This window comes from Callorhinus ursinus, unplaced genomic scaffold, assembly GCF_003265705.2.
Source record: "Callorhinus ursinus isolate GAN/ISIS: 27379988/994484 unplaced genomic scaffold, GSC_fseal_2.0 scaffold97, whole genome shotgun sequence".
NCBI lineage: Eukaryota > Metazoa > Chordata > Mammalia > Carnivora > Otariidae > Callorhinus > Callorhinus ursinus.
Genome location: NW_027397159.1, coordinates 402,161 through 430,123, shown reverse-complemented (window position 1 = coordinate 430,123; position 27,963 = coordinate 402,161). Strand labels below are relative to the sequence as shown.

The 27,963-nt window shown below is 49.7% G+C and overlaps 1 protein-coding gene across 1 annotated transcript in view; it reads right to left on the bottom strand.

Annotated features, from left to right (window-relative positions):
• TMEM132C (transmembrane protein 132C) overlaps positions 1–27,963 on the bottom strand; it is a 316,599-nt gene that overhangs the window by 208,934 nt on the left and 79,702 nt on the right. Inside the window, exon 2 of the mRNA XM_073888846.1 lies at positions 935–1,823. Coding sequence (XP_073744947.1) covers positions 935–1,823 — 889 coding nt within the window. The remainder of the gene's footprint in view (positions 1–934; positions 1,824–27,963) is intronic.

The following is a 27,963-nucleotide window of genomic DNA, read 5'->3' as shown; positions in this document are numbered from 1 at the left end:
TATTTTCCCAAGCAATTCATTCAACATGCGATTAATTTTTTTATTTTAAGAACGAACCAAGGAAGAGTCGTAATTATGAACTAAGTCCTTCTTCACTAGAACAGAAAAAAAACCCCACAATTTTTATCATCTTTATCTTTTAAATAAACCTCAAATATTTTCTCATTATTATGAAATCCTGGTCCACATTTTAAGAGGATTTGCTGTAAGTGGCTTTTCTCCGGTATTGATAATCTTCGGAGAGCAGATGCTCCCGGACCGACCTCAGAAGCATCATGCAGTGACACAGTAGCCCCATTAGAACTCGCAAAATCTGCTGAGCCAGCAGCGGTGACGGCAGGTGGGTTATTCTGTTGTTTCAATTTATTTTCTGTTCTCTCTTTTATCAGGAGATGGAATACCTCTGCGCAATAATTTTCTGTTGGGCGGACTCCTTTAATCACAGCTGCGCTGTGCTCAGGAACTGAGGTTCCCACAGCCCCGACTTGGCAACACTGAACCTCACCAAAAAATTTTTTTAAAGGGTGCATGCATCCTTGCCTTTTTCCACACATACACCCAAAGTAAAAATATCATAAATATCATAAACCCTACGTCTCTTCTTGGGCTCTGCAAAAATATACTCGCATTCATGCAACAAGTATCTGTGTATCTACAAAAGAATTCAAAGCTAAAGAAAAATCACATCCTTCTCCAAGTTCAATGACAACTCAAGGTCAAAAGACAGTGATTCCTTTACCCTTGCTTCTTTTGGATTCCGATTCTGGCCCCCTCCCCCCGTCCCCTAATCCATAATGTAAGAGGCACTGCCGAGTGCAGAATTCGGCTTCACTGTGAAGCCGGAGGGTCTCTGAAGGTAGCGAAACCCCAGGCGTCCAGCCCCACCTCACAGGAAGCACACACAAGACTGCCCGGGGCCACCCTGGGCACCTACCTCAGGATGAAGAGGTCCACGGTGGAATTGCTGGCCATGGTGACATAGGCAGTGACCACGTCTCCTTGTTTGACTGGCCGGGAGGGCAGCCAGATGGCCACGTTGCTGTCCAAACGCAGCTCACTCAGTGCGGGTCTGCTGCCCGTCTGGTAGAGGAAGACGCTCCCGATCCTCTGCAGGTGGGGCACCGCTTCGTCCAGCCCGTCCTTCCCCGGCCGGATGGCGTTGCCCTTCCGGACGTCGCCGGCCGCACAGTCCCCGCGCACATCCCCCGGCTGCACGGAGTAGTAGAGCTCCACGGGGCTCCCCTCGGGCGGCCCGGGCGCCTTCTTCCTCCCGGCCACCACGCTCGGGGGCCCGAACCAGGCGGCCAGCAGGTCCAGCTCGGCCACGCACAGCCCCAGGGCCCCCTGCAGCCGGCAGCCGGCCCGCACCTCCCGGGTCTCACGGAAGGCGAACACGCGCAGGCAGGGCAGCCTCTCGCCGGGGCTCTGCGCCGCCCAGTCCCGGCCCAGCACGTGGAACAGCACCTGCACCTTGGGCCGGCTCAGGTACACCTTGTCCCGCAGGATGTGCGCCTTCAGTTTCCAGTTGAGACCGAATTTACTGGTTGGACCTAGAAAGTTCGAAGTGACCATCAGTTCCAGAGGCACGACCTTCTGCACAGAGAAGGGCCCGTAGCTAGCGTTGAGTACTGGGGGCCTCTTGGCCTTGTATGCGAAGAAGGACTCCACCCTGGTGTGCAGGCTGGAGTTGCGCACGACGTCCTGGTTGGTCTCCTTCAGGAAGAAGGAGGTCTCCGCCCCAAGGATATGGTAGCTCACAGGCAGGAAGGGCGGCAGCGAGGAGAACCGCGGCACGTTGTCTGTGACCCCTCGGCCCTCTATCACTTCAGGGGGCAAAGAAAGAAAAGAAAAAGACAAAGATGCGGTTATTGCAGGACTCCGTGGACAGTAGGTCTGTAAGCAATTTAGAAATGAGGAGAACGTTCCGAAGCCCACTTGGCTAGAATTTCCATGGTACTCCTGGAATCAGCCAGTAAAGGACTATATGCTCTACAAATTATATACTTGTATTAGGTTGAAGCCAACGAAATGTAGATTTTTCCACGTTAGAAATGGTTGAACAGTGATGATTTCATAATGTCACTGAGCAGAAAGCTGGCAAGATACCCACGAGTGTGGAGTTGGGATGTTTATTAATAATTTGCATGAGTTTAAAGCATATTTAATGATACGGGTACATGAACAGAAAAACAAACCAATGGAATGGATGAGTCCGTAAATAAACTCACGTACGCCTGGAAATTTAGCATGTGATAAAGACAGCACCCAAGTCATGAGGCAAAGAGAGACTTTTTCATATATGGTTCTAGGACAAATGGCTAGCCACTTGAAACAAAAGATACAATTATAAAAAAAAAAAAAAAGACACAATTAGATCCACACCTCACACCATACACAAGAATAAACGTCAAGTGAATCAGTGATCTAGACATAAGGAAATAAAAATTTCCAGTACTAAAAGAAGACAACGGATGAACGCCTTCATGAGCTGGGTGTAGGGAAAGCTTTCTAATTATGACTCAAAATCCAAATGCAATTTTTAAAAAAGTGATAAACTTCCCTATGCAAAAATTTTTAAAAATCTCTTGCATAACAACAAATTCATAAAGTCAAAAGGAAACATGGCGCACTGGGAGATACTACAGACTGCTGGCTTAAGGCACGCAATCCAGCCTGGGGATGGGCTCTGTTCGGCCCACAGTATTTTAGAAGATCACTAAGAATGGGAACCATCTTGAACAACTGGGAAGTATCTGGGTCTCCAGCTTCTCTTTACAGATGAGAGGACCTGGCAACGTTTAGGTGTTATGCCCACCGGGGAACAAGGGGAGAAGTCACTCAGCAGTTCAGTTACCTGCTTGTAACTGTGCAGGTGCATCTGAGTTGGAAAGCTCTGACTGGAATCCACAGCCTGGTAAGCCATCCTACCCTGGGGGCTGGAGCTCAGCACCGCGATGGGCGTCCATCATCAGGCATCACCCCTGCTTTTCTGCCCTCCTCTGTCCATCACAGACCTGGGCAGCCATACAACCAGCAGGCTCCTTGCTGCCCGAAGGTTCTCCTCTCCAAAGATCCCCTATGGCTTCCTCTTACACTGTGGGCGGCTCACTAAGGACTCGCTACACGCACAGGACAAAGAGGTTAAAGTGCCCAGTGGCTGACTTTGCAAAGCCCCCCGAAGTCCACGGCTGTGCCCTTGTCTTTGAAAACCAGCCCAGAAACGCAAACGGGCCCCCATTCATACACAGAGAGAGCAGAAAGTTCTCTCTTCCTCCAGCCGCCCCACACTCCCCTGCTGGCCGTCCTCTGAAGGCAGCAGGGGCGGCCCATCCAGCATATGGGGCAACCTGAGCCTCTCTCCTCTGGAAGCTCCCCTAATCCTTTTCCCGGCAGGGACCCTGGCTAGCAGATCAAAGCTGCCTCCGGTGGTGCTGCAGCCAAATGGGCTTGGGTTGTCAAGATGGCTTTTCAAAGAAACAGCATCCCCCCTTGTTCTCCACCACAGGCTTTGTTCTGAGGCCCCAGGGAGCAAGGGTGCTGGCCCCTCTCTCTTTGAGGGATGTGTCTGCACTTCCATTTTAACCCTCTCATTCCAGGACCAGGTGAAATCACCCTCAAAAGGCCCCACTGGAGTAGAACATCCCAGAAAGAGTACTGGTTCCATGTCCTTAAAATATGAATCTCTTATTTTTTCGTAAATGCTGAGTTTGTTTTCTATAAAATAAAGCTGGGAGTGGGCTTGCTGTCCAGCTGTCTCCTTTCTCCATTACTTAAGTAGGTCGCTCCTTCTCCCTTTTGTGGAGAAAAAAGTGCCTTGGTCTTACCTTCCTGCTGACCCCAGTTCTGATTTTTTCCAGTTCATGAGAGATCTAACGTGAGCAAGAAGAGACAGACATGGTGAAGAAGAAAGTGGGTCTAGTATGGTGGTTAAGGGCATGAAGATTGGTCATGGAGGCACTGAGAGTTGATCTACTCAGCCATCGTGGGTTCTTGAGCAAGTTCTTACCTTCTGGGAGTTTTAGTTTCCATGGATGGATGGGTGGATGGGTAGATGGGTGGATGGGTGGATGGGTGGATGGCTAGAAGGGTGGGTGGGTGGGTGGGTGGTTGGATGGAAGGATGGATGGATGGATGGATGGATGGATGGATGGATGGATGGATGGTTGGATGGGGGGATGGATGGGTGCATAGGTAAACAGATACATAAATAGGTAGAAAGAGTCAGATATATGGGATATAACAGAAGCTGTGTAGAACAATTAGAAATAGCCCCAATTCTCCTTTTGTATCTACACTTTTGCACGTGGCTCTGCAACCCTCCCTTCAAGAGGAAGAGTCTATTGACCTCCTTGAGTCTATGCTGGCCGTATGATTTACTTTGGTCAATGAATACGGCAGAGAGGATTTTAAGGGCAGTGAAAATACTCTGTACAATACCGCAACAGTGGACACGTGTCTTTATACATTTGTCCAAACCCACAGGGGGTACAACACCAAGAGTGAACCCTAATGTAAACTATGGACTTTGGGTACATGGGAACTCTCTGTACCTTCCTCTCAATTTTGCTGTGAATCTAAAACTGCTCCAAAAAAGAGAAAGTCTTCAAAAAATGAGAATTTATTGAGCATATGCATTCCCATGCCTGCCAGGAACATCTCCCTCCACACACAATGCTGCAGACAATGTCTCCTAAACTCAGACATTCCGAGAGTACTCTCATGACATCAACCAGATATTTATGCATTGCTAATCAATGATTTTTATCGATAACTAATGCTTTATTAAATACTTAATCAAATACCAGTGAATTAATGAATACATGCATTTAGATAATCCCCATATAAATAAAAACACAGGATCCCATGATCCAAATTGTTGCCAGTCTATGGCTCTGAGCCTGACATTTGCCATTTCTTTGTTAAATGGGGAGGTTACTGAGTGTAAGGTGTTCAAGATACAGTGATACCAAAATGAGACTGTTCCGCAGGATGAAATTAGAATAATTCAAACAGAATTGAAAAGGGGATCGCTTTCTCATTTGTGAGACTCGGGTGGCTTCACCCAATGTCCATGCACCTCAAACACCGACCCCATGGACGCTCATGAGGACGGCTCCCCCAGGACCTGTGCCCATCTGCACCCTCCCACGCCGTGGCTCTGTCGATCACCTCGACCCATCTCACGCTCTGGGGAGCCCTGATCCGGGGAGGCAGGAAGCAGAGGTGATTACCAACAGTCCTTGTATTTCTTTCTTTCGTGACACTTTATCTGCTGATTGCCAGGGAACCATCTCCTGGCTGCTGGGACCCAGGGAGCACAAATACCCACCCTCTCACTCTGGTGCATCTGCTCACACCGTCTCCCAGAAAGATAGGATTATTCGGCAATTTTTATCGATCTGAAACAATAACCCTGGAAAAGTCTGATGCTGGTTTCCTAAGGCCACGGAGGCGGGAACAGGGGGGCCGTTGACAGATACACCTTTTTATCCGGGCTCCCCGTTGATGGCACGTTCATTTGCTGTCTGCCTCCCTGTTTATCCATCTTCTTTATCTGTGCCGCCTGTCCGTGCTGGGGATATTGTGTCTTCCATCAGGTGTTGATCAGAGAACTCTGCGGCAGAGCTGTGGCCGGAAATTGAGTTTTTGAGATTCTGAGATAGTGAACACAGGAGAAGTCCGTGTCACTTAGCACCCGGACAGAATAACGTCAGGGGTGGGAAATGGCCCTTTCAGCCCACATGACGTGTCACCTTCATCATGATGCTCACCTGTGGGTGTGTTGACGGGGGCGGGTTCTTCGGAGCTGGTTCTCTCTGGGCTGGGACGTGGGGGTTGGCCAGGCTGGAGAGAGGACCCCAGGAGGGGGGCTGAGCAGGGGATCCCTCCAGGAGAGGCTCGGGGCCTCAGCGTGTGAGGAGCCGGAAGGCGGTCTAGGAGCGTGGGAGGGGGCCAGAGTTTGCTCTGACAGCAGTAAGCACCGGGTGCCCATAGGGTGCGTGCTAAAAATGCAAGGTCCTGCTTTCCTCTTCAATTGTAGAATGTAAAAACAAACACCATGGCGCACGGGCCTTTCAAAGACTATCCAGAGGGGAGGGGTTTGCACTGGATTTGGTTCTACATCCTCATGTTTGATTTTAAAGCACTGAGAGATTTTTTTTTTTTCCAAAAAGGTGTGGATATCTGCTCATTTTACAAACAGGAAAGCAAACACCTAGAAAAGTCCATGTATTTGAACTCTAAGTAAAAAAAAAAAAAATCACTGGAATCACCCAAATGCATGCGTGGTATTGTCTCAGGTTGTGCAAAGGGTCCTCAACTAAGGGCGATTTTTGCCCCTGAGAGACACCTGGTAACGTCTGGAAACATTTGTGGTTCTCACAGCTGAAGGCTGGGGGAGCTCCCGGCATCGAGAGGCCAGAACCCAGTGATGCTAACAGGCCAGGCCCCTACCACAAACACTGTCCAGTCCTAAATGTCGGCGGAGCTGAGCCTGAGAAAGCCTGATCTAACCTGATTCACGTGCAAGGTGTTCGTGGTTCATCCAAGGTACAAATGAGACAGAGGAAGGATTTTGGTCAAACCCTCTTCAATCCAGGGAGAGGAAAGATATCCTTGTGGGTTAAGGGCCTTCCTGACGTCAGACAAAATCCAAGGAATCCCTGCTCCACAATGTACTAGATAAAGATTTTGTTGTTGTTGTTGTTTCGTGCATCTTTTTGCAAATACCTTAAACTTTTGAGCTTTGGCAGCCTCATTTCTATAAAGGGAATCCTATCACCCCCAAGTCACAGAAGGCAATAAGCAAAGTACCCCTGGACAGAAGGCGCCCGAGTACTGGGAAGGGTGCTGTTGCTATTATATTATTATCCTTCTCAGTATGATTACTATCACCATTGTTCCAGTCATGCTGATAAGTTAGAGTAGAATGTTTTCCAGGCCACAGAGGTGTGCAAAGGAACGGGTGACACATCTGTATGAGAAAAGATTCAGGCACCAAGAGCAGTGGGCAGGCCCTTCCATGAGTCTGGGGGGCCACGAGGCCACGGATGCCTCCCACTGACCCACCTGGTATCAGACACCACCCCCCTCCCCCAGGGGAAACGCCAGCCTCCATTCACCTCAAGGAAAACCCTGATGGGACTTTCCTTCCCAGTTACCACCGCTTATGTGAAATATGAGTCGGCCCAAGTATTCTGAGGTTTTCTCCCCCCTCCCGGTTGGTGATTTATTAACATTCTCCAGACACAGAATGTCTCTCTCTGCTAAATACGGCGCATTGTTTCTTTTTTCTTGAAACAAAAGGCACCTTGATAAATGGATTATTTTATTTCAATGCCTCTTCTGAACAAGCCCCTGAATATCCTTTGCTGAAATTACATAGTGTGGTTTGCAATTTTGGAAGAGAAACTCTCCTCTAAAAGAGCAGGTACTTATCTCCCCCTCTGAGCTGCTGGGGGGACACCCCCCTTTCTCGGGAAAAACTCCATAATCATCCGCAGGTGTGGCTTAATCGCTACCCCAGCCCCAGCACAGCAAAAGACTTAGGCCTTTCAGAGACAAATTCTCTAAACCACCTGGAATCTCAGACCCTATCAGCATGAGAACGGTGCCTTGGGTATACACACACGAGGGAAATATTTCCTAGGTAGAGCCATAAATCTAAAGTGCAATGTTTTAACCGCCCTGAATTCATATTTCCTGAAGTCGAGTTTGGCAAAGAGCGTGGTAGCTATGTGGCTGATCCCTCCGCCCCCATTGTCCCTGGGTGTGGCTTGGACCCCAGGTCCACAGGGGGTTCTGGAGCTCAAGGTGGGGTTCCCTTAAGGGAGCCGCTCCCCGATGAATGCTGTATTAGTTTCCCATTGCTCCCGGAATAAATGACACAAACTTAGTAAGTTAAAACAATGGAAAATGCTTTCTTATAGTTCTGCAGGTCAAAAGTCTGAAATGAAGGTGTGGGCAGGGCTGCATTCTTTGTGGTGAGTTCAGGAGAGAATGTTTCTTTGCTGTTTCCCCTTTTGAGAGCACCTGCAGTCCTTGTTTCCCTTCCTCCCTCCTCAAAGCCAGCAGCCCACAGCTTCAGTTCAGTCTGACCTCCCACCTCCCTCTCACAGGGATGCTGGTGATTAAATCCCAGCTCAAACCACCTCACACCAGTCAGAAGGGCTGAAATGAACAAGGCAGGAAACGACAGGTGTTGGCAGGGATGCCCTTTCTCCAAAGGGGAACCCTCCTACACTGTCGGTGGGAATGCAAGCTGGTGCAACCACTCTGGAAAACGGTATGGAGGTTCCTCAAACAGTTGAAATTAGAGCTACCCTATGATCCAGCAATTGCACTACTGGGTATTTACCACAAAGATACAAATGTAGGGATCTGAAAGGGGTACCTGCGCCCCAATGTTTATAGCAGCAATGTCCACAATAGCCAAACTGTGGAAAGAACCCAGATGTCCATCGACAGATGAATGGATAAAGAAGATGAGTTCGTATACACAATGGAATATTACTCAGCCATTAGAAAGGATGAACACCTACCATTTACATCGACATGGATGGAACTAGAGGGTATTATGCTAAGCGAAATAAATCAATCAGAGAAAGACAATTATCATATGATCTCACTGATATACGGAATTTAAGAAACAAAACAGAAGAGCATTAGAGGAAGGGAGGGAAAAATAAAACAAGATGAAATCAGAAAGGGAGACAAACCATAAGAGACTCTTAACTATAGCAAACAAACTGAAGGTTGCTGGAGGGGTGAGGGGTGGGTGGATGGTGGGTGGATGGCGTCACTGGGGGATGGGCATGAAGGAGGGCACGTGTTGGAATGAGCGCTGGGTGTTACATGTAACTGATGAATCACTGACCTCTACCTCTGAAACTAACAATACATTATATATTAATTAATTGAATTTAAATTAGAAATTTTTAAATAATATATAAAGGACTTTTTTAAAAGAGAAAAATCAATAAATCCCATCTCAAATCCTTAAATTAATCACACCCGCCAAGTCCCTTTGGCCATATAAAGTAACATATTAGTAGGTGTTGGCCGTTGGGGCATGGACTCCTCAGCCCAGCACACACGGCATTTGGGGGACCTTGGAGGCATTTCTGGTTATCACAAGGGTCGGAGGGAGGATCCCATGAGCATGTAGACAGCGGGGTCCCGCTCTGCTAGACGTCCTGCAGGGCGTGAGACAGTCCCACGCGACACACAAGTAGCCCGGGCTGGTGCAGAGGTCTGGGGGTCCCCCTGAATATTCACAAGGGTGAGAAACCTCCTCTAAGTACCCGAGCCAACAAGCTATCTCCAACGGCCACAGAAACAGTGAGCAAGGGGCAGGAATTTCGTATAGGGCGCATTTTCCAATATTGCAACTACTGGGGCGAAATTGTACTTCGATTTGATAAAACTTCAGTGAAAAAGTGTTGATCCTTTTGGAAAATGTCATCAGCCCATGCCCAATCTGTTTGTGAATGCAAGTTGTCCAAACTTGCCCACACCAGTCAGAATTTGTGGCTGGGCCATGCCCAGGGACTCTGAGCACAGGACCAGTATCTGACTACTAACATCCGTCTTCCCGTACACGTTTAAGGTATTATTTTATTACAGATTACTCTACTCATATTTTTCCTGTCTATGACAGGGTACTATGCAGATTTGTTTTTAGTTATATATGTAGAAAGGTTGTAAGGTTACACATTTAGGGGCGCCTGGGTGGCTCAGTCAGTTGAGCATCCGAATCTTGAGTTTGGCTCAGGTCGTGGTCTCAGGGTCCTGAGATCGAGCCCCGTGTCAGGCTCCCCACTGAGTGGGTAACCTGCTTGGGATTCTCTCTCCCTCTCCCTCTGCCCCTCCCCACCATGCTCTTTCTCTCTCTAATAAATAATAAATCTTTTTTAAAAAGTTTACAAATTTAATTTTATGCTGTATGATGGTAAGGGTTGAGACCATTGGTCTAATCCAGAGGTTGGCAAAAATTCTTTTAAAGGGCCATATAGTAACTATTTTGGGTTTTGCAGGCTAAGAGGCAAAATCAATATTACATGGGTACTTATATAGCCATTTATAATGTGAAAACCATTCTTAGCTGTGAGTCACACAAAAACAGGTGAGGGGCCAGAGAAAGCCCATGATGCCATATTTGCCATAAGTCCCTGATTTAAACCAAATTGGTAATTCCAAACCTGTTTCCAGCAACGTGTTCAGTTATGCACCAGTCTACATCAGTGGTTTTCAAATAAGGGGTGTTTTTGCCAATAGGGGGGGTGGCATCTGGCAATGTCTGGGGACATTTTTGATTGCCATGGTTGGTGTGGGGGATGTTACTGCCATCTCATGGGTAGAGGCCAGAGATACTGCTCAATATCTTTCATGCACAGGACAGCCCCACAACACAGAATCATCTGGCCCCAAAGGCCAACAGTACTGAGGTTGGGGAGCCATGTCCTGGGCCAGTGGGGACCAATGAGTGAAGAAGAGGGGTTTGCTGGGGCTTCTGGGAAAGAAGTGCCCTCACACCTAAGAGAACCAGGGAAGCAAATGCCTTTCTCTCCAAAGGCAAATGAGGGACCAGGTGACCACATTAATTCTGTCATCCATGCCAGAACTGTGGGTGAGAACCCCAGAGACGGTCAGCAATGGCAGACACAGCAGAGGAATGTGCGAGTGGCTCTTGACAACAAAGAGGGAACGCTGCGCGGACACACTCTGCATCTTGTTTCCCCATCACACTTCCCATTGGGTTGACCAATGGGTGACCATCGGGTGTCATTGTCTTCTTTCAGCCAAATTCTTCTAAAATGGTACACATTGGCTGTGTCCAAATGGAGTTTATTGGCTTTGCACATCATCTAAAGAAGAGATGAGCACGCTTTTTCCGTCAAGGTCTAGACAGTAAATAATTTAGGCTTTATGGGCCACTCAGCCCTGCTGTTGCATCATGAAAGCAGCCAGAGGCCAATGTAAACACACAACTGTGCCCCTGTGCCAACAAAACTTTATTGATGGACACTAAAATTGGCATTCCATAGAATTCTCCCATGTCGGAAATATTATTGTTTTAAAAAAAATGTCTCTCAACCATTTACAAATGTAAACAGATTCTTCTTTTGTGGGCCATCCAAAAATAGGCAGGGGGCTGGATTTGGTGTGAGAGCTACCGTTTGCTGACCTCCGATACGGACGAAGCCTCTCTAAGAGTTGTTTCATGCAAATGATAGCTTTCTTGGTGTTTTCTTCAGGGCCCTTTACAATGTGAATTATACACCAGGTTTAGCTCATTGATCTGAAATGTAAACACGGTGTTTACTATACCTCCAAAATAGCTTAGAAATTGAAGCAAAAAAAAAAAACTGATCAAACATCAGAAGGGATTTAGAGTTGCATAATAAAAGCCTTTATAGCAGAATTTAAATCGGTGCATTTGCTGCTCATATAGCTTATGGTTTGAGGATATTTAGCTGTGTCTATTCAAAGAGAAAGGCATCTATTTATCGCAGATGGTGGTATTATTTATGATGGAACCTTACATTAATCCTGAGAGTTCCAATTATCTCAATTCATGCCAATAAAAGGGAACAGCATTCCCGTTCTTTATGAGGGTCTTTTTCCTCAAAAAGAAAGAGCTTATTTTTAATATAGCCCACATATTTTCTTTCCCACTAATTATAGATAATTAAAAAAAAAAACCCAACTTTTCTCTATCCCATTGAGCCATCCGATTTTTTCCCCACATATGAGTCCCATTTGCCTGCTAGTTAGCATCTGTAGTTTTGTTTGGTTACACCAGTATTTAGGATGATTATATTAATGAGAAGTCTTAGGACACAAAGTAGAAAATGCTTTCCTGATGGCGAAGTAAATAAAAAAAAAAAAGAAAGAAAGAAAGAATACGCCAGAAGATGAAAGCGATTTTCTCTTTCATTATACAGTCTTTAACTTTTCTCTTGTGAAAGAGAATGTTTGCACAGAGCCTCCCGGGGAGAATGGAGAATGGAGAATTCTTAAAAGTCAAAGAGAAAAAAAATCCCTAAAACAGAAGATGAAATCTTGGCCTCATGAAACCTGCATTATCACAACCCAGAAGGATGAAAACAGTAGCCCCAGTGATCAACAGCCTGTGGGTCCGGGAGCTCATTTCCTACCTCTCATATCATGTACTCCTTTAAAACTTTAATTGGCCCCCTGTCTTCCATACTCTTGCACCCCATTTTATACCTAAGGAGATGGAGGTCCAGAGAGGTTAAGTGTCTTACCCAAGGTCACACAGCTAGGAATCCCAGAATCAGGATATGAACTCAAGACCCATGTGCTCACCTTTATGCTATCCTGTTTGGAATACGGAATCAGAGTACCAGAGCTTGTTAAAATAATTAAAATATTTAAAGGAATGGCGAGAGTACTATTCTCTTTTTTTAAAAAGTTTTTATCTATTTATTTGACAGAGAGAGACACAGCCAGAGAGGGAACACAAGCAGGGGGAGTGAGAGAGGGAGAAGCAGGCTTCCCGCCGAGCAGGGAGCCCGATGCGAGGCTCGATCCCAGGATTCTGGGATCATGACCTGAGCCGAAGGCAGATGCTTAACGACTGAGCCACCCAGGGGCCCCTGAGAGTATTATTCTAAGCACTGCATCAGTCCAGAGATGCTGAATTGCAGGCTGAAAGTCAGGTTCACATTGAGGAAAGAATGGTTGAGAGATGGAGCCCCTGGATCCAGCAGTACCTGAAGCAGGATGGTCTCTGGAGTTTTCCCTTCATGGCTTATGCCAGTCCAAGATGGGCTTCCTTTGAGCTAACTGATATTCAGCTTCCTGTTCTTTATTGATGAGCCCAGTAGGCTCATGAGAAATGTTCTCATTTACTATTTCAGGGACAAGACATCAATCTTGGTCTTAACACTAATCTCTCAACAAAATCCACTGGGGGATATTACAAGGCATGATCTTCATTGAACAAACATTAACTGAGAGCCTTTCCTGTGTCCCGGGCTGCCTGCTTCCATGGGAAACACACAGGAAAGTAAGCCATGTTTATCAGGCTCAGTGGACTGCAAGCGGAGGAGCAGCCACAGAAGGGAGGAACGAAGATGCAAGAGGGCTGTGCTGGGGGGCTACGGTCGGGACCCACGTCTTGGGGGAGGTGTCTGCACAGGACCGACGTCTGCTCAGCGTTGTCCTCGTCGAAGTCCCTGTAGCATAGGGACACCTCCCCGCCTCCCGGCTCTGGCGTCCAGCTGGAGCTGGATGCTGGACGCCGTTGCTGTCTGTGATGGCTCTGGAAAGATGCACCCCCCCCTTTGGAAAGGCACAAGCTTAATGAGCCACGAACGAGAGAAAGAGAGTGGAGGATTTTGGAAAGGGACGGCAACACCCCACGCGGACCTTCCTCTCTCCCACGTAGGACAAAGGCCTGATGCCGAAGGGGGAACAGCCGAGCAGGCCCCGCAGAGTACCAGGGAGACCCAGGGTGCTGGGGAAGGGGGCAGAGACCCACCCTGGGCTCCTGGGCGCTCGGTCCCGGGGCAGGGTTTGAGGGGGCAGAAAGGGGCGGCCATCTCACGAGCATGAGCAGCTGCTGCTAGTCTGGAGGGCACCGTGTCAGCACCTGCTGGGGTGCACGATGCTCCTTCCATGGATCTGAGACTCCTCCTGGTCAAGAGCTACCCCAGGGATACTCCCATCCACGGGCACAAGCAGATGGGTCCAATGGGTCCACTGCGACACTCTCCATAATTGTCCCAAATCGGAAATGATGTAAATGCTTAGGGTGGGGGGCTTACACACAGGGGCCACAGAACAGAACCCCGTGAAGAACCAGAGCAGAGGAAGGGGTCCAGTCAAGAGGCCAGCTTGGGCCAGCTCACCCGGTTCCAGTCCTGGCCTTGCCTCTTCCTGGTTGTGAGGGTCAGGTGCTTACTTAGCTCGTCTGTGCCTCAGTGTTCCCATCCATATAATGCACTCAATACCAGCACACACCTCAAGGGACCGTCAGAAGATTAGAGCAGCTACTATGCAAGGCACTCAGAGCAGTGCCTGCCACACGGCAGGTGCTCAGCACCACTGTCCATTCATTTCAACTATGATGAGCCAGGAGTTGAACAGGACAACTGCAGGTACTGGCGCAGGAACCTCTCCAGGACACGGCACGGGGTGACAATCGGGTTGCAGAACAATGTCATTTATACCAAAACAAACACATCACCACAAGGACTGGTCTGAATTACATTTTGCTGCAGATTATTTTCCCACGGAGCTTTCCAGAAACACTACCCAGGACTTTATTCACTGGCCCCACAGATTCATTAAGGACCCAGGATCCCCATCTCTAATGCAGGCCTTCATACTCATGGTCGCAAGAACGCTGCTACCGATCCAGCCATTGCATCTGAGTTCCAGAGAGGAAAAAATAGGAAGGGAAAAATATCTCTGCCAGGTGAGTGTATTACATGATATTGGCTTTTTCTTTCTTTCTTTTTTTTTTTAATTGGCTTTCCTGGAAGACTCTCCCAGTACACTTCTGCTTTTAACTTCTTGCCAATATTGGTTCATAATTATGCAGCTGCAAGGGGATCTGGAAAGGTGATTATTTTTAACTGGGTACATTGCCACCTCCAGCAAATTAATAAGTAAAGAAAGAGGAGGAAAGAATGGATAGTATATAGACAGCATCATCTCACAATTATGACAGAAGTAGCATACCATTTATGCTAAAATAATTATGTTAAAAAATAACTATTGATATTGATATTTCTAAAATATGAATACATTCAACATCATTATGTTAAAACCACAAGAACAACACACACGCGCACGTGCACACAACTGTTCTGAAGGTTTTTTGTGATAACACCATGCTTGCAAAAGAGATTACCTGAGAGCAGTCGAAGGAAAATGAGGGCTTCTTTTTTTTTTTTAAGATTTTATTTATTTATTTGACAGAGAGAGACACAGCGAGAGAGGGAACACAAGCAGGGGGAGTGGGAGAGGGAGAAGCAGGCTTCCCGCGGAGCAGGGAGCCCGACGCGGGGCTCGATCCCAGGACCCTGGGACCGTGACCTGAGCCGAGGGCAGACGCTTAACGACTGAGCCACCCAGGCGCCCTGGAAAATGAGATCTTCTAGATGTGGTCACATGGAAAGTTTAGCTTTTTAGAATTACTTCTTCCCTCCCCGATCTTTGCTCTTCTTTCTGGCATCTGGCTTCAAAGGAGAGGGACGGTAAGGGGATTAACACAGGTCTATGTGCATCTAGATGCCTCGGCTTTATCCTGGGATGAGGAGGAGTCGCTAGACGCCGGGCTGACTGGAGGATTTCCTCGGGAAAAGCCCTCCATGTGGGGTGGGGGGCGGGGTTCATCCAAGCTGCCCCGGCGCGTCACTGCCCTGGTGTTCCTTACACGCAGCACAATTTAGTGAGCACCTGCTACATGCTGGGTGCTGCTCTAGGCAGTGAAGGTGCCACAGGGAACAAGACAGTCCTGGGAACGCCGGCACGGACACTCCAGTGGGAGCGAGCGGAAAACCGCAGAATGCTGGCTGGTGCCGAGCATCTGGAGAGGAGACATCTCTGCATCCAGGAGCTCACTCCTGACCACTCCAGCCCAAGCAGCCCTCACACCGGCCGGCCAGCCTGCAAGGGGCTTCTTCCTCGTCTCTCCCCAAAACGATTCTGGGTGACCAACTGGTTCTTCTGCTTTAGCGTCTCTATACCAGAGACTGTCCTTCTGACTAGCCAGGGAGACTCATGACCCAGAGACCCCATCTTCTCTCCCCCGAGGGCCCTGGCCAGTGTCTGGAAAGGGGGCACTCGGTAAGTATTTTCTGAACGAATGAATGAATAAGTGAGTGAGTGAGTGAGTGAATGAATGAACGAAGGAACAGAATAGAAACCTAAGTGCCCGGTGAACCCCAGGGCTGCCCGGTCCCGGAGCGCGGAGCGGATTCCCACGTCCCGCCAGCGTCTCTGGCCTTAGCTCCTCGGGGGACCCCCTCAGAGCGGCTGGTCGGGCCCTTCCCTAGAGATGGCCTCTCAAACTGGGGGCACGAGGGGCCAGAATGGCCCCCAGACAGGTTTACTACACTGGCCAGTGTTTAAAAGAAAAACAGAGCAGGAAGGAAAGAGCCAGAGAGGCAGAGAGAGAGGGTGGGCTGCCAATCCTTTAAAATGAGAGGGAGCACTTACACGTTCGGATTCTCAGTTTCTCGTAAAAGGTTGGAACTGGGGCCACTACCAGGCCGGCCTTCCTGCCTGGCGGCAAGTGGCTGGGGCCAAGAAGGAGCGGTGCCCGCGGGTCTCCAGGTCACCGGAAACCCCTGCTGGCCGGCCCCAGCCTCTGCGCCAGCCACCCCAGCCTCTGATCGCGTGTGCTCAAGCCCACTGATCCCAAAGGAGGGAAGCCAGCCCAGCCAAGCTCTGCTGCCAGACAGGCCCCTGACCCAGACCTGTGCCTTAGCTCAGGCTCTCTGAAGTGGAGGGGGCATCCGAGGCTCTACAAGACATGTCCTCTCCCCCAGAGAATCAGAGAAGCCACCGAGCTAGGGGACATTCCTAAGCTCTGCCACCAGAGGATGTGCTTTGAAGGGCCCAGGGGATGCCAAGACCCTGGGAGGTGTGCAGGCCACACCCAGGCCAGCCTGGAGCCCCGCAGTGGCGGGTCGTCCAGCCAGCCGCTGACAGCCATGACCCCCAGTCCCCCAGGCACTCAGCGGCCAGCCTGCAGCAGCACCCCACGTTCCCCCCACAATGCCAGGGCACCTCTCAGTGACTCCGGTTTAAACTGGACTGGGTCCAAAGCAACTCGGCCCTTCAGAATCGCTGGAAGAATCTACCCCAGAACTCAGAAAAGCCCCCGTCTGACGGGCAAAGGGCTGGGCGAGCGGCTCCAGATCGAGGCACACGTTTTCCACGCCAGGATGTGCTAGGCGGTGCCTATGTTTCCTTGGGCAGAAACCCCAAATCGGGGACGACCGTGTAGCCTATATTCATTCATGAGCGGCTCGGGCCAGACCAGGGCAGCAGAGCCCATGACGTGTCCTGTGGACCCCAGAACTGGGACTGGGTCGGTGCAGGGCACAAGTCACTGCTCTGCCAAGCTTTGCAACTGCCTCGGTCCCCTAACCACCAAGCATCCACCGCTGCCGAGAACCTCTGGGTGCACGCAGCATGCACTGACGGAGAGGCGCGGAGGGCCCGAGAACAGCATGCCGAGTGCCAGGCGAGTGACGCGGCAACAGAGACCTGGGGAGGCGTCCAGGCAAAGGGGCAGCAGCCCTTCGCTAGCGTGAGACCCTGAGCCAAAGGCCTACCTTTCTTTTTTTAATAATTTTTTGTTGTTATGTTAATCACCATACATGACAGCACTAGTTTTGGATGTAGGGTTCCATGATTCATTGTTTGTGCATAACACCCAGTGCTCCACGCAGACTGTGCCCTCTTGAATACCCACCACCAGGCTAACCCATCCCCCCACCCGCCAAAGGCCTACCTTTCTTCACCAGACATGCTCCTTGAGCCGTGGAAGAGCAGAACACCTGCTCAGCCAGGTTGTCAAGAGGCCAGAAGCCAGTAACAGCTTAGCACAATCCCAGCCCCGAGTCCACCTCCCACCACGGCCGCCGCTGAAAGCAGGGCTTGTGCTGGGCCATGAGGAGAACGCAGAAAGACACAGGGAAGGGAGAAGGAGAGAGCCCCACTTTGGGGGGCTGACCGTCCACAGGGGCGTCCGTGACTTGGGGACCTCCTGCGTCCATCTGTGCCCTCGGAGGGCTCAAATGCAGATCCCCACACTGCCAAGCACCGACCCTCCCAGCAGTCTCGGAGAGGATGCGTTAAATGTTGGTCAGAGCTGGAACGGTGCCAGGTTCTTCCCCAACTTGGACAGTAAAACCTGAGTCCAGGAAGGGGCGCCTGGGGCGGGGTGGGGACAGAATCCCAACCCTAACCTAGCCTTAACCTGGCTGATGAGGCCAGTCAGGATGTGCTCAGTAACATGCCACGAAGGAACTGGGGACTAGTACCTAGCCTGTCAGGTCTGCCACCCACCTTCCAGCCGGGCAGGGCCACGGGCTCCGGGCCCAGGGATGGCCCTCAGTGCCAGCTCAGAGCAGGGGGCGGGCGTGCAGGGCGCAGCTCGTGTTCCTGACTGCCTGGTGAGGTGAGCCTCCCACCCACTCCTGGAGTCGGATCTCCCAATCTCAGCTGCAACCCTGCTCTCTCTCCTGGTTGCAGGTGCTCGCTATGCGGCCAGGCTGCTTTGAAGGACGGCGTACTCACAGGCTTTCCTACAGGTCCTCCCAGACCTTCAGAGTCGTGTCCCATTTTCCCACCTTGCTGTCCCCCGCAGCAATTAGGGATTGAAACGGTGCAGGTGTGGGTGTCTAAATGTGCCCTGCATAAAGTGGACAAGTGGTTTTCTGCACACCGCAAACAGGGGACAGGCTGGGTCTTCTTGCATGGGCACTGACCTTAACCGAGAAACCAAAACAAAATTCTAGGGGAAATGGAAATCAGACGGTCACCCCTCGTGCATCAGGTGCAGTGCTAGGAAGGGGGTGTTTGTGTGGGAGATTTTCAGTAACCCTCCTGGGGTCATCAAAATGGGTGACGCGGCTCAAAAGGTACAAACTTCCAGAGAGAAAATAAAGAAGTCCTAGGGATGTAATATATCGCATGGCAACTAAAGTTAACCATCCATCTCATACATTTGGAAGTTGCAGAAAGCAGATCTTAAATGTTCTCATCACAACAACAACAACAAAAAGGTGTGACTGCGTTGGTGATGGATATTAACTAGAGCCCCTGTGGTGATCATTCCACAATATATACAAATACTGAACCAGTGTTGTGCACCTGACACTAATATAATGCGATATGTCAACTGTATCTACATAAAAAATTCCTGCTAGGTCTTGCCATCCCCACTGCACAGACGGGAAGATTGAGGCTGACAGGGTAAATAATCAGGCTCCTCTTACAGGATCCCAGCAGAGCTCCACCCTAACTGCAAGCCTAAGCCCTCCTCAGGACGTTCTGCTACATGCACCTGCAAAAGTTTGAAGCTGTGGCCCATGAGGGTTCTAAGCTGTTTCTAGACAAAGTGACAAACAAATCGAGGTGCGAGGCTGTGCCCTGAGGCTGGTCTGTGCCAGACTCGGCACCTGGACAGGGACACATCCTGCTGGGGGGCTTCTGGGGGCTCGGGTTGTGCGGTACTGGGTGTGAGGTTGGTGAGCCAGCCGCGCGTCATAGCTGGGAGGGGGTGGGGGGCGTCACTGGGGAGTGGAGGGAAAGCCTCCCCCCCATGGAGCTGGTCTTTGATGCCACCACACTGTGGGAGTGGGGGAGCCAGAGGGACCAAATGTTCACCTAGTGAATGAGGTCTGCTTACATGAACCCAAAGTCCCTAGAAATATGTGGAAAAATCAGAACTGAACAAGATGCATTCATAGGAATGACCACTCTCTGACCTGGGGACACCCCAGGGGACTCTGGTGCCACACGGTGGCCTCTCGAAGCCAACAGGAAGGGCATCAGACGCTTGGTCACCCAGGAGCCTCATTCAGCATCAGGAAAACTGGCATCTGATCTTTGACACACAAGACAAGAAGCCCTCCGCTTAAGTGCTCTTGCCCTTCTTCGCCTAATGACAACCAAATAGTCAAGTCCCACCCCACAAAGTCATGGGGCCAGGACCACGGCTGAAGGCAGGTTCCTCGGAGACCCACCCAGACCCACCACAGCGCTGCCTGCACCCCAAGATGCCTCTAGCTCTGCCGCCTGGGCCCGGGCCCAGCATTCCTGAAACTGGCAGCTGCACGGGAGGGACCGTAACTTCCCCTCCAGAACTTTGCCCCATCTCCTAAAAAGGAGAAGGCCAGACTTCTGTCCCCCAGTCATGATTTAGGTCGCTCGCTCATTGGATTTTTCCCTCGGTCCCTTTTCTGGAACACAACTGCCTCATTTTATAGGTTTAATTTTTTTTCTCTTTTGTTTAATGATCAGGTTAGCTAAACTCCACACCTGGTATGAACAGTTGGCCCTTAGTACACTAGCCGAACAGATGCCAATTCTCGTAATAGTTTGAAAAGCATAGTTACTTGGGTAATCCAAAAATATCCTGATTTTGAGGGATTTCTCAAAAAGTCCAGTTACGATACCAAGTTTCCTCGAAGCAAAGCACAACTTTGTGAGCTGTTAGGAAAACAAAGTGGCTTAGCCTTTTTCATCCCAGAGCCTCGGATACCTTCCTGCATTAATTGTGTCTTTATGGGAAAGTACTCGCCTGGAAAAACTCATTCAAGGAACCTCTAAAAACACCTACGGTCCCCTGTCCTGCTAAGGCAGGGACTGGGGAGGGAACAAACAGAAATCCCCTGGGGCTGGAGAGAGACATTTGGGAAAGATGAAATGATTAGGAGAATAGGGGGGAGCTTTGTGTCATTAATCTGACCTGCCTTTATCTTGCTGAGTCCAGGGACACCCAGGGATTCCCAGTCGGGTGTCCAGAGACTGAGTGCCATGGGAAAGGGCCCAAGCGTCCATCAGCGTGGAGGGGCGGATTTGGGCGTCGTGGTGAGCTCCGTAAGTGCCCAGATCATGTTTCAGCGTGGTGCTTGTCCTGCTGCTTCTGGAAACGAAGGAGCCAGGGGGTCACTGGCCCTTGTGAAGGCAGAAAATGCACCCACCCCTGACCCACTTGTAAGTTTCGGCCCTAGAAAAACACACACACATACACACTCTTGCTTGCACACACAGATACCCGCATGGACAGACATACACTAATGTAGATGCATACACACACAGACACACACGTGCACACTTAAGCACATGCACTCACAGATACACACACACACACAGACACACACCACATGCACAGAGCGAAACGTACAAGGAGCTTCAGTCTCCTACACGTCTCAGCAGGAACTTAAAAGCACCTAAAAGCCTGCCTATCAATAGGAGAAATATGGCTAAAACATAATATTTTTAAGTAAGGGAATGCTGTAGAGCAGTTACAAGGAAGACTCTCGAAAAAGAATCGTGACCTACTGATAATTACTAAAGCTACCAAGTGAAAACCTGGGAATTCATGACACGAGCCTCCCCTTTTGGTGTATGTTTGAAATTCCCATAATAAAACATCAACTTGGAAAATAATAAAAAGAGTGATGTAAGTCTGTGCTTGCTGAGTAATAGGGTAGCTGCCAGCCACACGTGGGTATTGAAATTTAAATTAACAAAAATTAGATACAATTAAAAACTCAGTTCCTCGGTCCCACTCACCACATTTCGAGAGCTTGTTTCCAGCATCATGGAGGTTCTATTGGTCAAGTGTCTGGATCCTTATTTAGCAACATAGGTATTAAAAATATCTTGGGTTTGGGGGGGAGGCTCAGATGGTTAAGTGTCTGCTTTTGGCTCAGCTCATGACGTCAGGGTCCTGGGATCGAGTCCCTCGTCGGGCTCCCTGCTCAGTGGGGAGTCTGCTTCTCCCTCTCCCCCTGCTTGTGCTCTGTCTCTCTGTCTCTCTCTCTCTCTCAAATAAATAAATAAAATCTTTAAAAAAATCATTTAAAAATATCTTGGGTTTAAAGACCGAGAAAAAAACCCATACAGTATGATCGTAATTCTGTAATTTTTCAAATTCAGAAACTAAACACTCTGCATTTTGTACGGGTGTATATCTGTGTACATGGAAAGCATTAAAGGATCCAGGGGTTTATGATAAGGTCAGATTCCTTCCCCGAAGGAGGGGTTGGAATATCGGGGCTGCTGAGCAATAGGCAATTAGTTTTGCCATTAAGGTATTAGGCTATCTGTGTTCCAGAAAACAAAGTTACACCGAGTACAGGAAACGGCAACAAAGCATTCGGCCCTGGAGGAGGAGCGCTGAGCGGGCGCTGAGCGGGGTGTTGGGTCTTCTCCAGGACGGGGACAGACAGAGGGAGGCTGGAGAACCAGAGCCCACCGAGATGCTTTCCCCTCTTCGTGCCCACAGTCCTCTGCAAAGCAAACCTCCCTTGCTTCTCAGGAGGTGGTAGAACTTCACCACTTTTCTCTGCAAACAAAACCAAGGGAGTTTCCCGGGCGACAAGTGCTCCTCACTGAGCCACGGACCTTGGCAGCTCGCTGCTGGTGTTCCTCAAGCTGACAGATGTCTCCCTCGCCACGCTGCTCTTTGTGACTCTCCTGGTGTGAAAGTCCCGTCCGGCCCCCGAGCCGAGAAGGCCCTGTCTCTGGTCTGTCTCCGAGGAGCGTGGCCCAGGATGGCAGCCTTCCTCAGGCTCTGCACAAGAATGCTTCCCAGGCGGAGGCCCCGCAAGTCCTGGGAGTATCTGGCGCTGCTTCCCCGGGAGGCATCCCCAACAATTCGGGCAGGTTCAAGTCTTCCATGGGGTCGTGCTGGATACACAGCCAACCCTCAATCCCAAGGATTCCAGACTCAAGAGGCCACCTACTCGCTGAAGTTTTTTTGTAAACTTCAAGTCCATACAGGTGGCACTTTCCCAGTCATGGGAAAAGTGGCCCTGAGTGCCTGTCCCCAGCTGGGGGGAGTATTCTGGCTCTTGGACTGCACGTAAGCAAGCGTCCTTTCCTTGTTAATGTCACACTTTTCACCGCATTGTGCTTTTTGCTGGTGATTTTGCTGTTTAAAATGGCTTACTGCTAAAGTGCTGGAGAGCATCCCTAAGTGCAGAAGACTCCTTGTGGAGAAAATGTGTGTTAGATGGGCTTCATTTGGGCCTGAGTTATGATGTTGTTGGCCGTGAGTTTGGTGTTAATGAATCAGTGACAACATATTAAATCAGGTGCCTTTAAACAGAAGCATGCACAAAATCAGGGTATACGTTTGTGGGTTGACGGAAATGTAGTGAACAGAGGCTCACAAGCAGTGTGGTTCAGTATCCGCTAATTCGGTGCTCACAGAGACTTTTGGGAACATAACCACTGTCCACAAAGTGAATAATGAGAGCCGACGAATTCCCCTCATAAAAGATGGGAAGTTCGAATAATGCACTTGGCTACAGTATTATCTAAAATCCTGCGGCATATTTCTCATGGAGAATGAACGAGGGGCCAGGTGTTACGGATCCTGTGTAGAAAACGTAACATACAGACATACAGATGTAGGCTACTGTAACATGGAGCTCCCTGCTCGGCGGAGAGTCTGCTTCTGTCTCTACTGTAACACGGAGAACACTCGGGGAGGAGAGCTGAGCCTCACACAACACCCGTTCCCCTGCTTTATGCAGACTCTCGAATCTGATTCGCACAGACGTCTGCTGACACAGCCCGCCACCCATCCACGCGTCCAACACACGGTTCCTGAACACCCACCATGTGCCAGCCACTGGTCTAGGCGCTAAGCTTGAAACAGTGAACGGAAGAGACCAAAACCTTCCTTCCTGGTACTTCCTTTCTGTCGAGGAAAAAGGACACAGCAGGGAAGTGAAGCAGCACAGTGGGCAGTGGGTCAGATTTGGTAATGGCTGTTGGGTAGAACGAGGCAGAGCGGGGGCAGGGCTGGTGTCCGTCTGGCACGATGACCAGGGAAGGTCCCACTGAGAAGGGGACAACGAGGCGAAAGGTCAAAGGGAAGATGATCTCACTGGGAAGGAGCAGGGGCATGGGGGGGCGGCGGGGGGGCTTGCCTGAGTCCCTTGGTGGGCGTGTGACACCACTTTCTTCTCTTTCCACCTGTCCTAACAGACCGGCCCCAGGTCCCAGCACAGTGCATGCTCCCAGCAAGTAATTCTGGGACAGAAGCAGACTCTGACCCCATTAGCGTAGATGTCCCACCCCTTAGAGCGTACCGTTGGCTGAATGGTGGCCCCTAGAAGATAGATGCCCTCGGAAACCTCAGATCCTGCGAAGGTGACCCTATTTCCATGGAAAGGGGTCTTTACAGATGGAATTGAGGATCCTGAGATGAGATCATCCTGGATTTAGGGCGGACCTCTTAAGAAACAGAAGAGGAGAAGATGCGGAGAAGAGAAGGCCCTGTGGACCGGGGAGGCGGAGGTTGGCGAGATGCAGCCACAAGCCAAGCGATGCTGGGAGCCACCGGACGCTGGGCGGGCCAGGAAGGATCCTGCCCCAGGGCCTTCGGAAGGAGTGGAGTTAGATGTCTTGCCTTCTTTCAGAACTGTGAGAACACATTTCTTCTGTTTTAAGCCCCCCAGTTTGTGATCCTTTGTCGTAGCCACCTTGGGTGACTGACACGGGCTGTAAGAAGCCTGGCTGAGAAAAGCCAGCCAGAACCATCCACGTCGTGGCAGCCGATGGGCCAAAGCAAGACAGAGGGAGGCACAGAGGCAGATGCTCAGCCAATCCGTGCCAACACCACCCAGGACATCAATCTTCTCTCTTCGTCCCTACAACCTACCCCCTAGCCCACATCTTTCCCTTCCCTGAACAAGAACCTGATGGTGGCATGGGGCGCACAGCTCCAAGGAAGAGCCCACTGCAGCCCTTCCCGCCTCCCCGCTGCCCTGGGCAGAGTGAGGTCCCAGCACCTTCTGCGCCTTGTCAACCGCCCCTCACCTCCTTGCTGAGCCCGGAGAAATCGGCAGCACCATGACGACCATGCCAGCCGTGGGGTGAGGTACCCTAACAGTGCCAGTCAGTTCTTTGAGGAAGGGAAGCCTTGAAACTGTGCTCTCCTGTCAAAACCCGGGAGAGACATCAACCACGTGTCTTCCATTAAATCTCAATGTCCTCACTGTGTGATGAAGGTGTAAATGAATAGTTGTCCTTGATGATTTTTAGCAACTCTGCTCTCTTCTTAAATCTGCATGCAGACTCTTTCAATGGGTACAGTCACAAACCTAAAATACCGGTCAGACGACTCACGTTCCCAGGCCCGTTCTCAAGGGCAGTCACCCCGTCCCTGGAATGGACATGGGTGGAGAGGCAATCCGAGGTACATATGTGGGGACATCAGAACTCGGGCTCGCCCCCACACCTCTAACTGCCCGACAGAGGGCAAGAACCCACACAGCTCTGAAGGGAAGGAAATCGGTGCCACAGAAATATAGATGAATCTGAAAATCCACAAATGGCCTTTCCATGCACCTCAACCGTTGCGTCTGAGGGCTTGCCCTACCACACAACTTGAAAATGAGGGGCTGGAGAGCAGAATGCAGGACAATGGTTTCAAGCATTTCCAGGTGTGTCCACAGTGGACACATCTGCATCGTGACCAGGACACACGTGTACACATACCTAAATTCACCAAACCCAAACGCAAGCTTCCTTGTGCAGAGCTCCATGTTCCCTGCTCCGCTGTATTCTGTGCCATCCGATTCCATTGCATTCTATGCTATTCTAATCCCTTTTTTTTAAATGTATAAACTCTTCACTAAAACGACCTCACCTCCTCCAGATGGGTTATCGCTTGCAATTTGAAAAACACCAGCCAACCGTGCAATGGAATCACATCTTAGCTCGTACAGGTTATGGTTAGTTCATGAGGCAAAAAAGGTGTAGTTGGTGCATCCTCGGAAAAAGTTCTCGGGAAAGCATGATGGTGAAGAGCAATATAAAATCCCTGAGCTTGGTGGGCCCCGCAGCATCTGCCTCCAGCCTCAGGGAAGGAGATGTTTCTGCAGCTGAACACAGGTGGTCGGTGGCATGCTCTTGTAACAACGTGTGTCTCACATGTTTGCACAGGTGACTCAAACGATGAGGAATGAGGCAGTGGTGGGATCAAGCTCTTTCTCTTTCTCTTACGCTTTCTGTCGTCAGTATGCAATGGGATTAATACCCTGTCTGAGTGATGTTTCCTCATCTCTGGAATAAACATTCATTCACCCAACCAATTGTTCTGAATGCCTTCTAGGGTCAAAGCACTGTTTTGACTTTTAACATCCCCTAAATAAGTTCACAATCTGATCAGCCTTTTCTAGGCTGAATCACACCTGACACACAAACCTCGAGACCCCCCAGGAGCTGAGTGGCTTGTCTATGGTTTCAAGTTCATGAGTGGGCCAGCCTCTTTATTTTCCCTTTTAGAGTAACTAACATTACATGATTCTCTTGATATTTAAAGTCAATATTGTACCACCAGCGATATTCTGGAAGCTTTTTTCCCCTCTCAAGACCTTGAGTGACTCATCATAGGAATTTTATTGTGAGACAAGTAGAAAAGTTTTAGATTCCTAGGAAAACACCCCAGAACACATTCTATCAGCACTTTCAAAATGGAGACCCTGAGGCCTTCATAAATCAGAAGAACACTAATCTTTTCGATGCACCTGGTTACTTGGAGCCCAGGAGGTAATTAGGGCAGGCTACCGTGGCGTTTCTTTGGTTCGCCTCCTTTCAAAAACCCTCAACTGATGATTTCCAACGTTCTCTTGGTGTCTACAGCTTGCTGATGGCTAACAGCTGCAACGTCCTCATTGTCTCCTGAAGCCTCTGCCAGAGGGAACACGGAAAATCAGAACAGACCCAGAACAACCCGGCTTCAAACCCGGCACCTCCCGTGGCTCTCAGAATACGACCAAACCTTCTTGTGGCCCCCGAAGCCCGAGTTCTCCAAACTCACACTCTCCGTCTTCCGCTTGCTCCCAACAGCTCTGACCCAGCCTTCACCCTTGTTCCCCGACACACCATGCTCATCCATGCCTCCTATTCGATCCCTCAGCTCTGCATCCATGACCCTTCCTGGACTCTCATTCTCTCTCTCTCTCTCTCTCTCACACACACACACACTTCTGCATGTGCCTTGTTCCCACACTTGTCACCTCTGTAGGGAACATAGTGGCTTGAACTGTGTCCCCCAAAAGATACGTCCAAGTCCTCATCCTTGGTCTGTGCATGTAACCTTGGGTGCAAACAGGGTCTTTGCAGGTGTAGTAAGTTCAGAATCTCTGCATGAGTTATCCTGGACTTAGGGGGGGCCCTACCTCCAATGACTGGTCTCCTTGTCAGAGAATGGGCAGGGATATTTGAGGCATGCAGGCACAGAGGATAAACAGCAGGAAAGGCCAGGCAAACACAGGGCAGAAACTGGAATGATGTGGCCACAAGCCAAGGACTGCTTGCAACCACCCAAAGCCAGAGGGGGTGTGGAAAGTATCCTCCTGAAGAAATGTTAGAAAGAACCAAACCTGCTGATACCTTGGTTTCAGATTCGTGGCCTCCAGAAACTTCTATTGCTATAAACCACCAAGGGTAGTGTAATTTTTAATGGTAGCCCCAGGAAATGAACACAGGGAGACCCCCTTATACTTTCTAGTGAACTAGCACCACCCACTTTCAGTCATGCTCCATCCACCCTGTGCTTTCAACTGGGAACATTTTGTTCTACAGAGGGTGTTTGGCAAGATTGGAAGGCACTTTTCATTGGAACAACTAGGGGATGCTTCTGGCATCTAGTTAGTAACAGCAGGGACACTGTTAAACATCTCACAAGGCCAGAACGCCCTCCTACAGCAAAGACGTGGCTGGCCAATGGTCGATAGTACTGAGGTTGAGAAACCTTGTTCTAACCCACTATTTACCTTCACTTATCTTTATGAGCCTTATCTCTGCAAGATAGGTATCATGTGATTACTCATTTATTGCTTTACTGTGTTTCCTCCTCCAGAATGTAAGTTCCAAGAGGGCAGAGACTGTGTCTTGCTCCACATGATGCCCCCAGCACCTAAAACATCATCACCACCATCATCATCACCATCACCACCACCATCACCATCACCACCATCATCATTTCCATCACTACCATCACCATCATCACCATCATTACCACCATCATCAAGATCACCATCATCACCATCATTACCACCATCATCACCACCATCATCACCACCATCATCATCACCATCATCATCACTACCATCATCACCATCACCACCACCACCATCACCATCACCATCATCACCACCATCACCATCACCACCATCATCAGCATTACCATCACCATTACCATCATCATCACCACCAGAACCA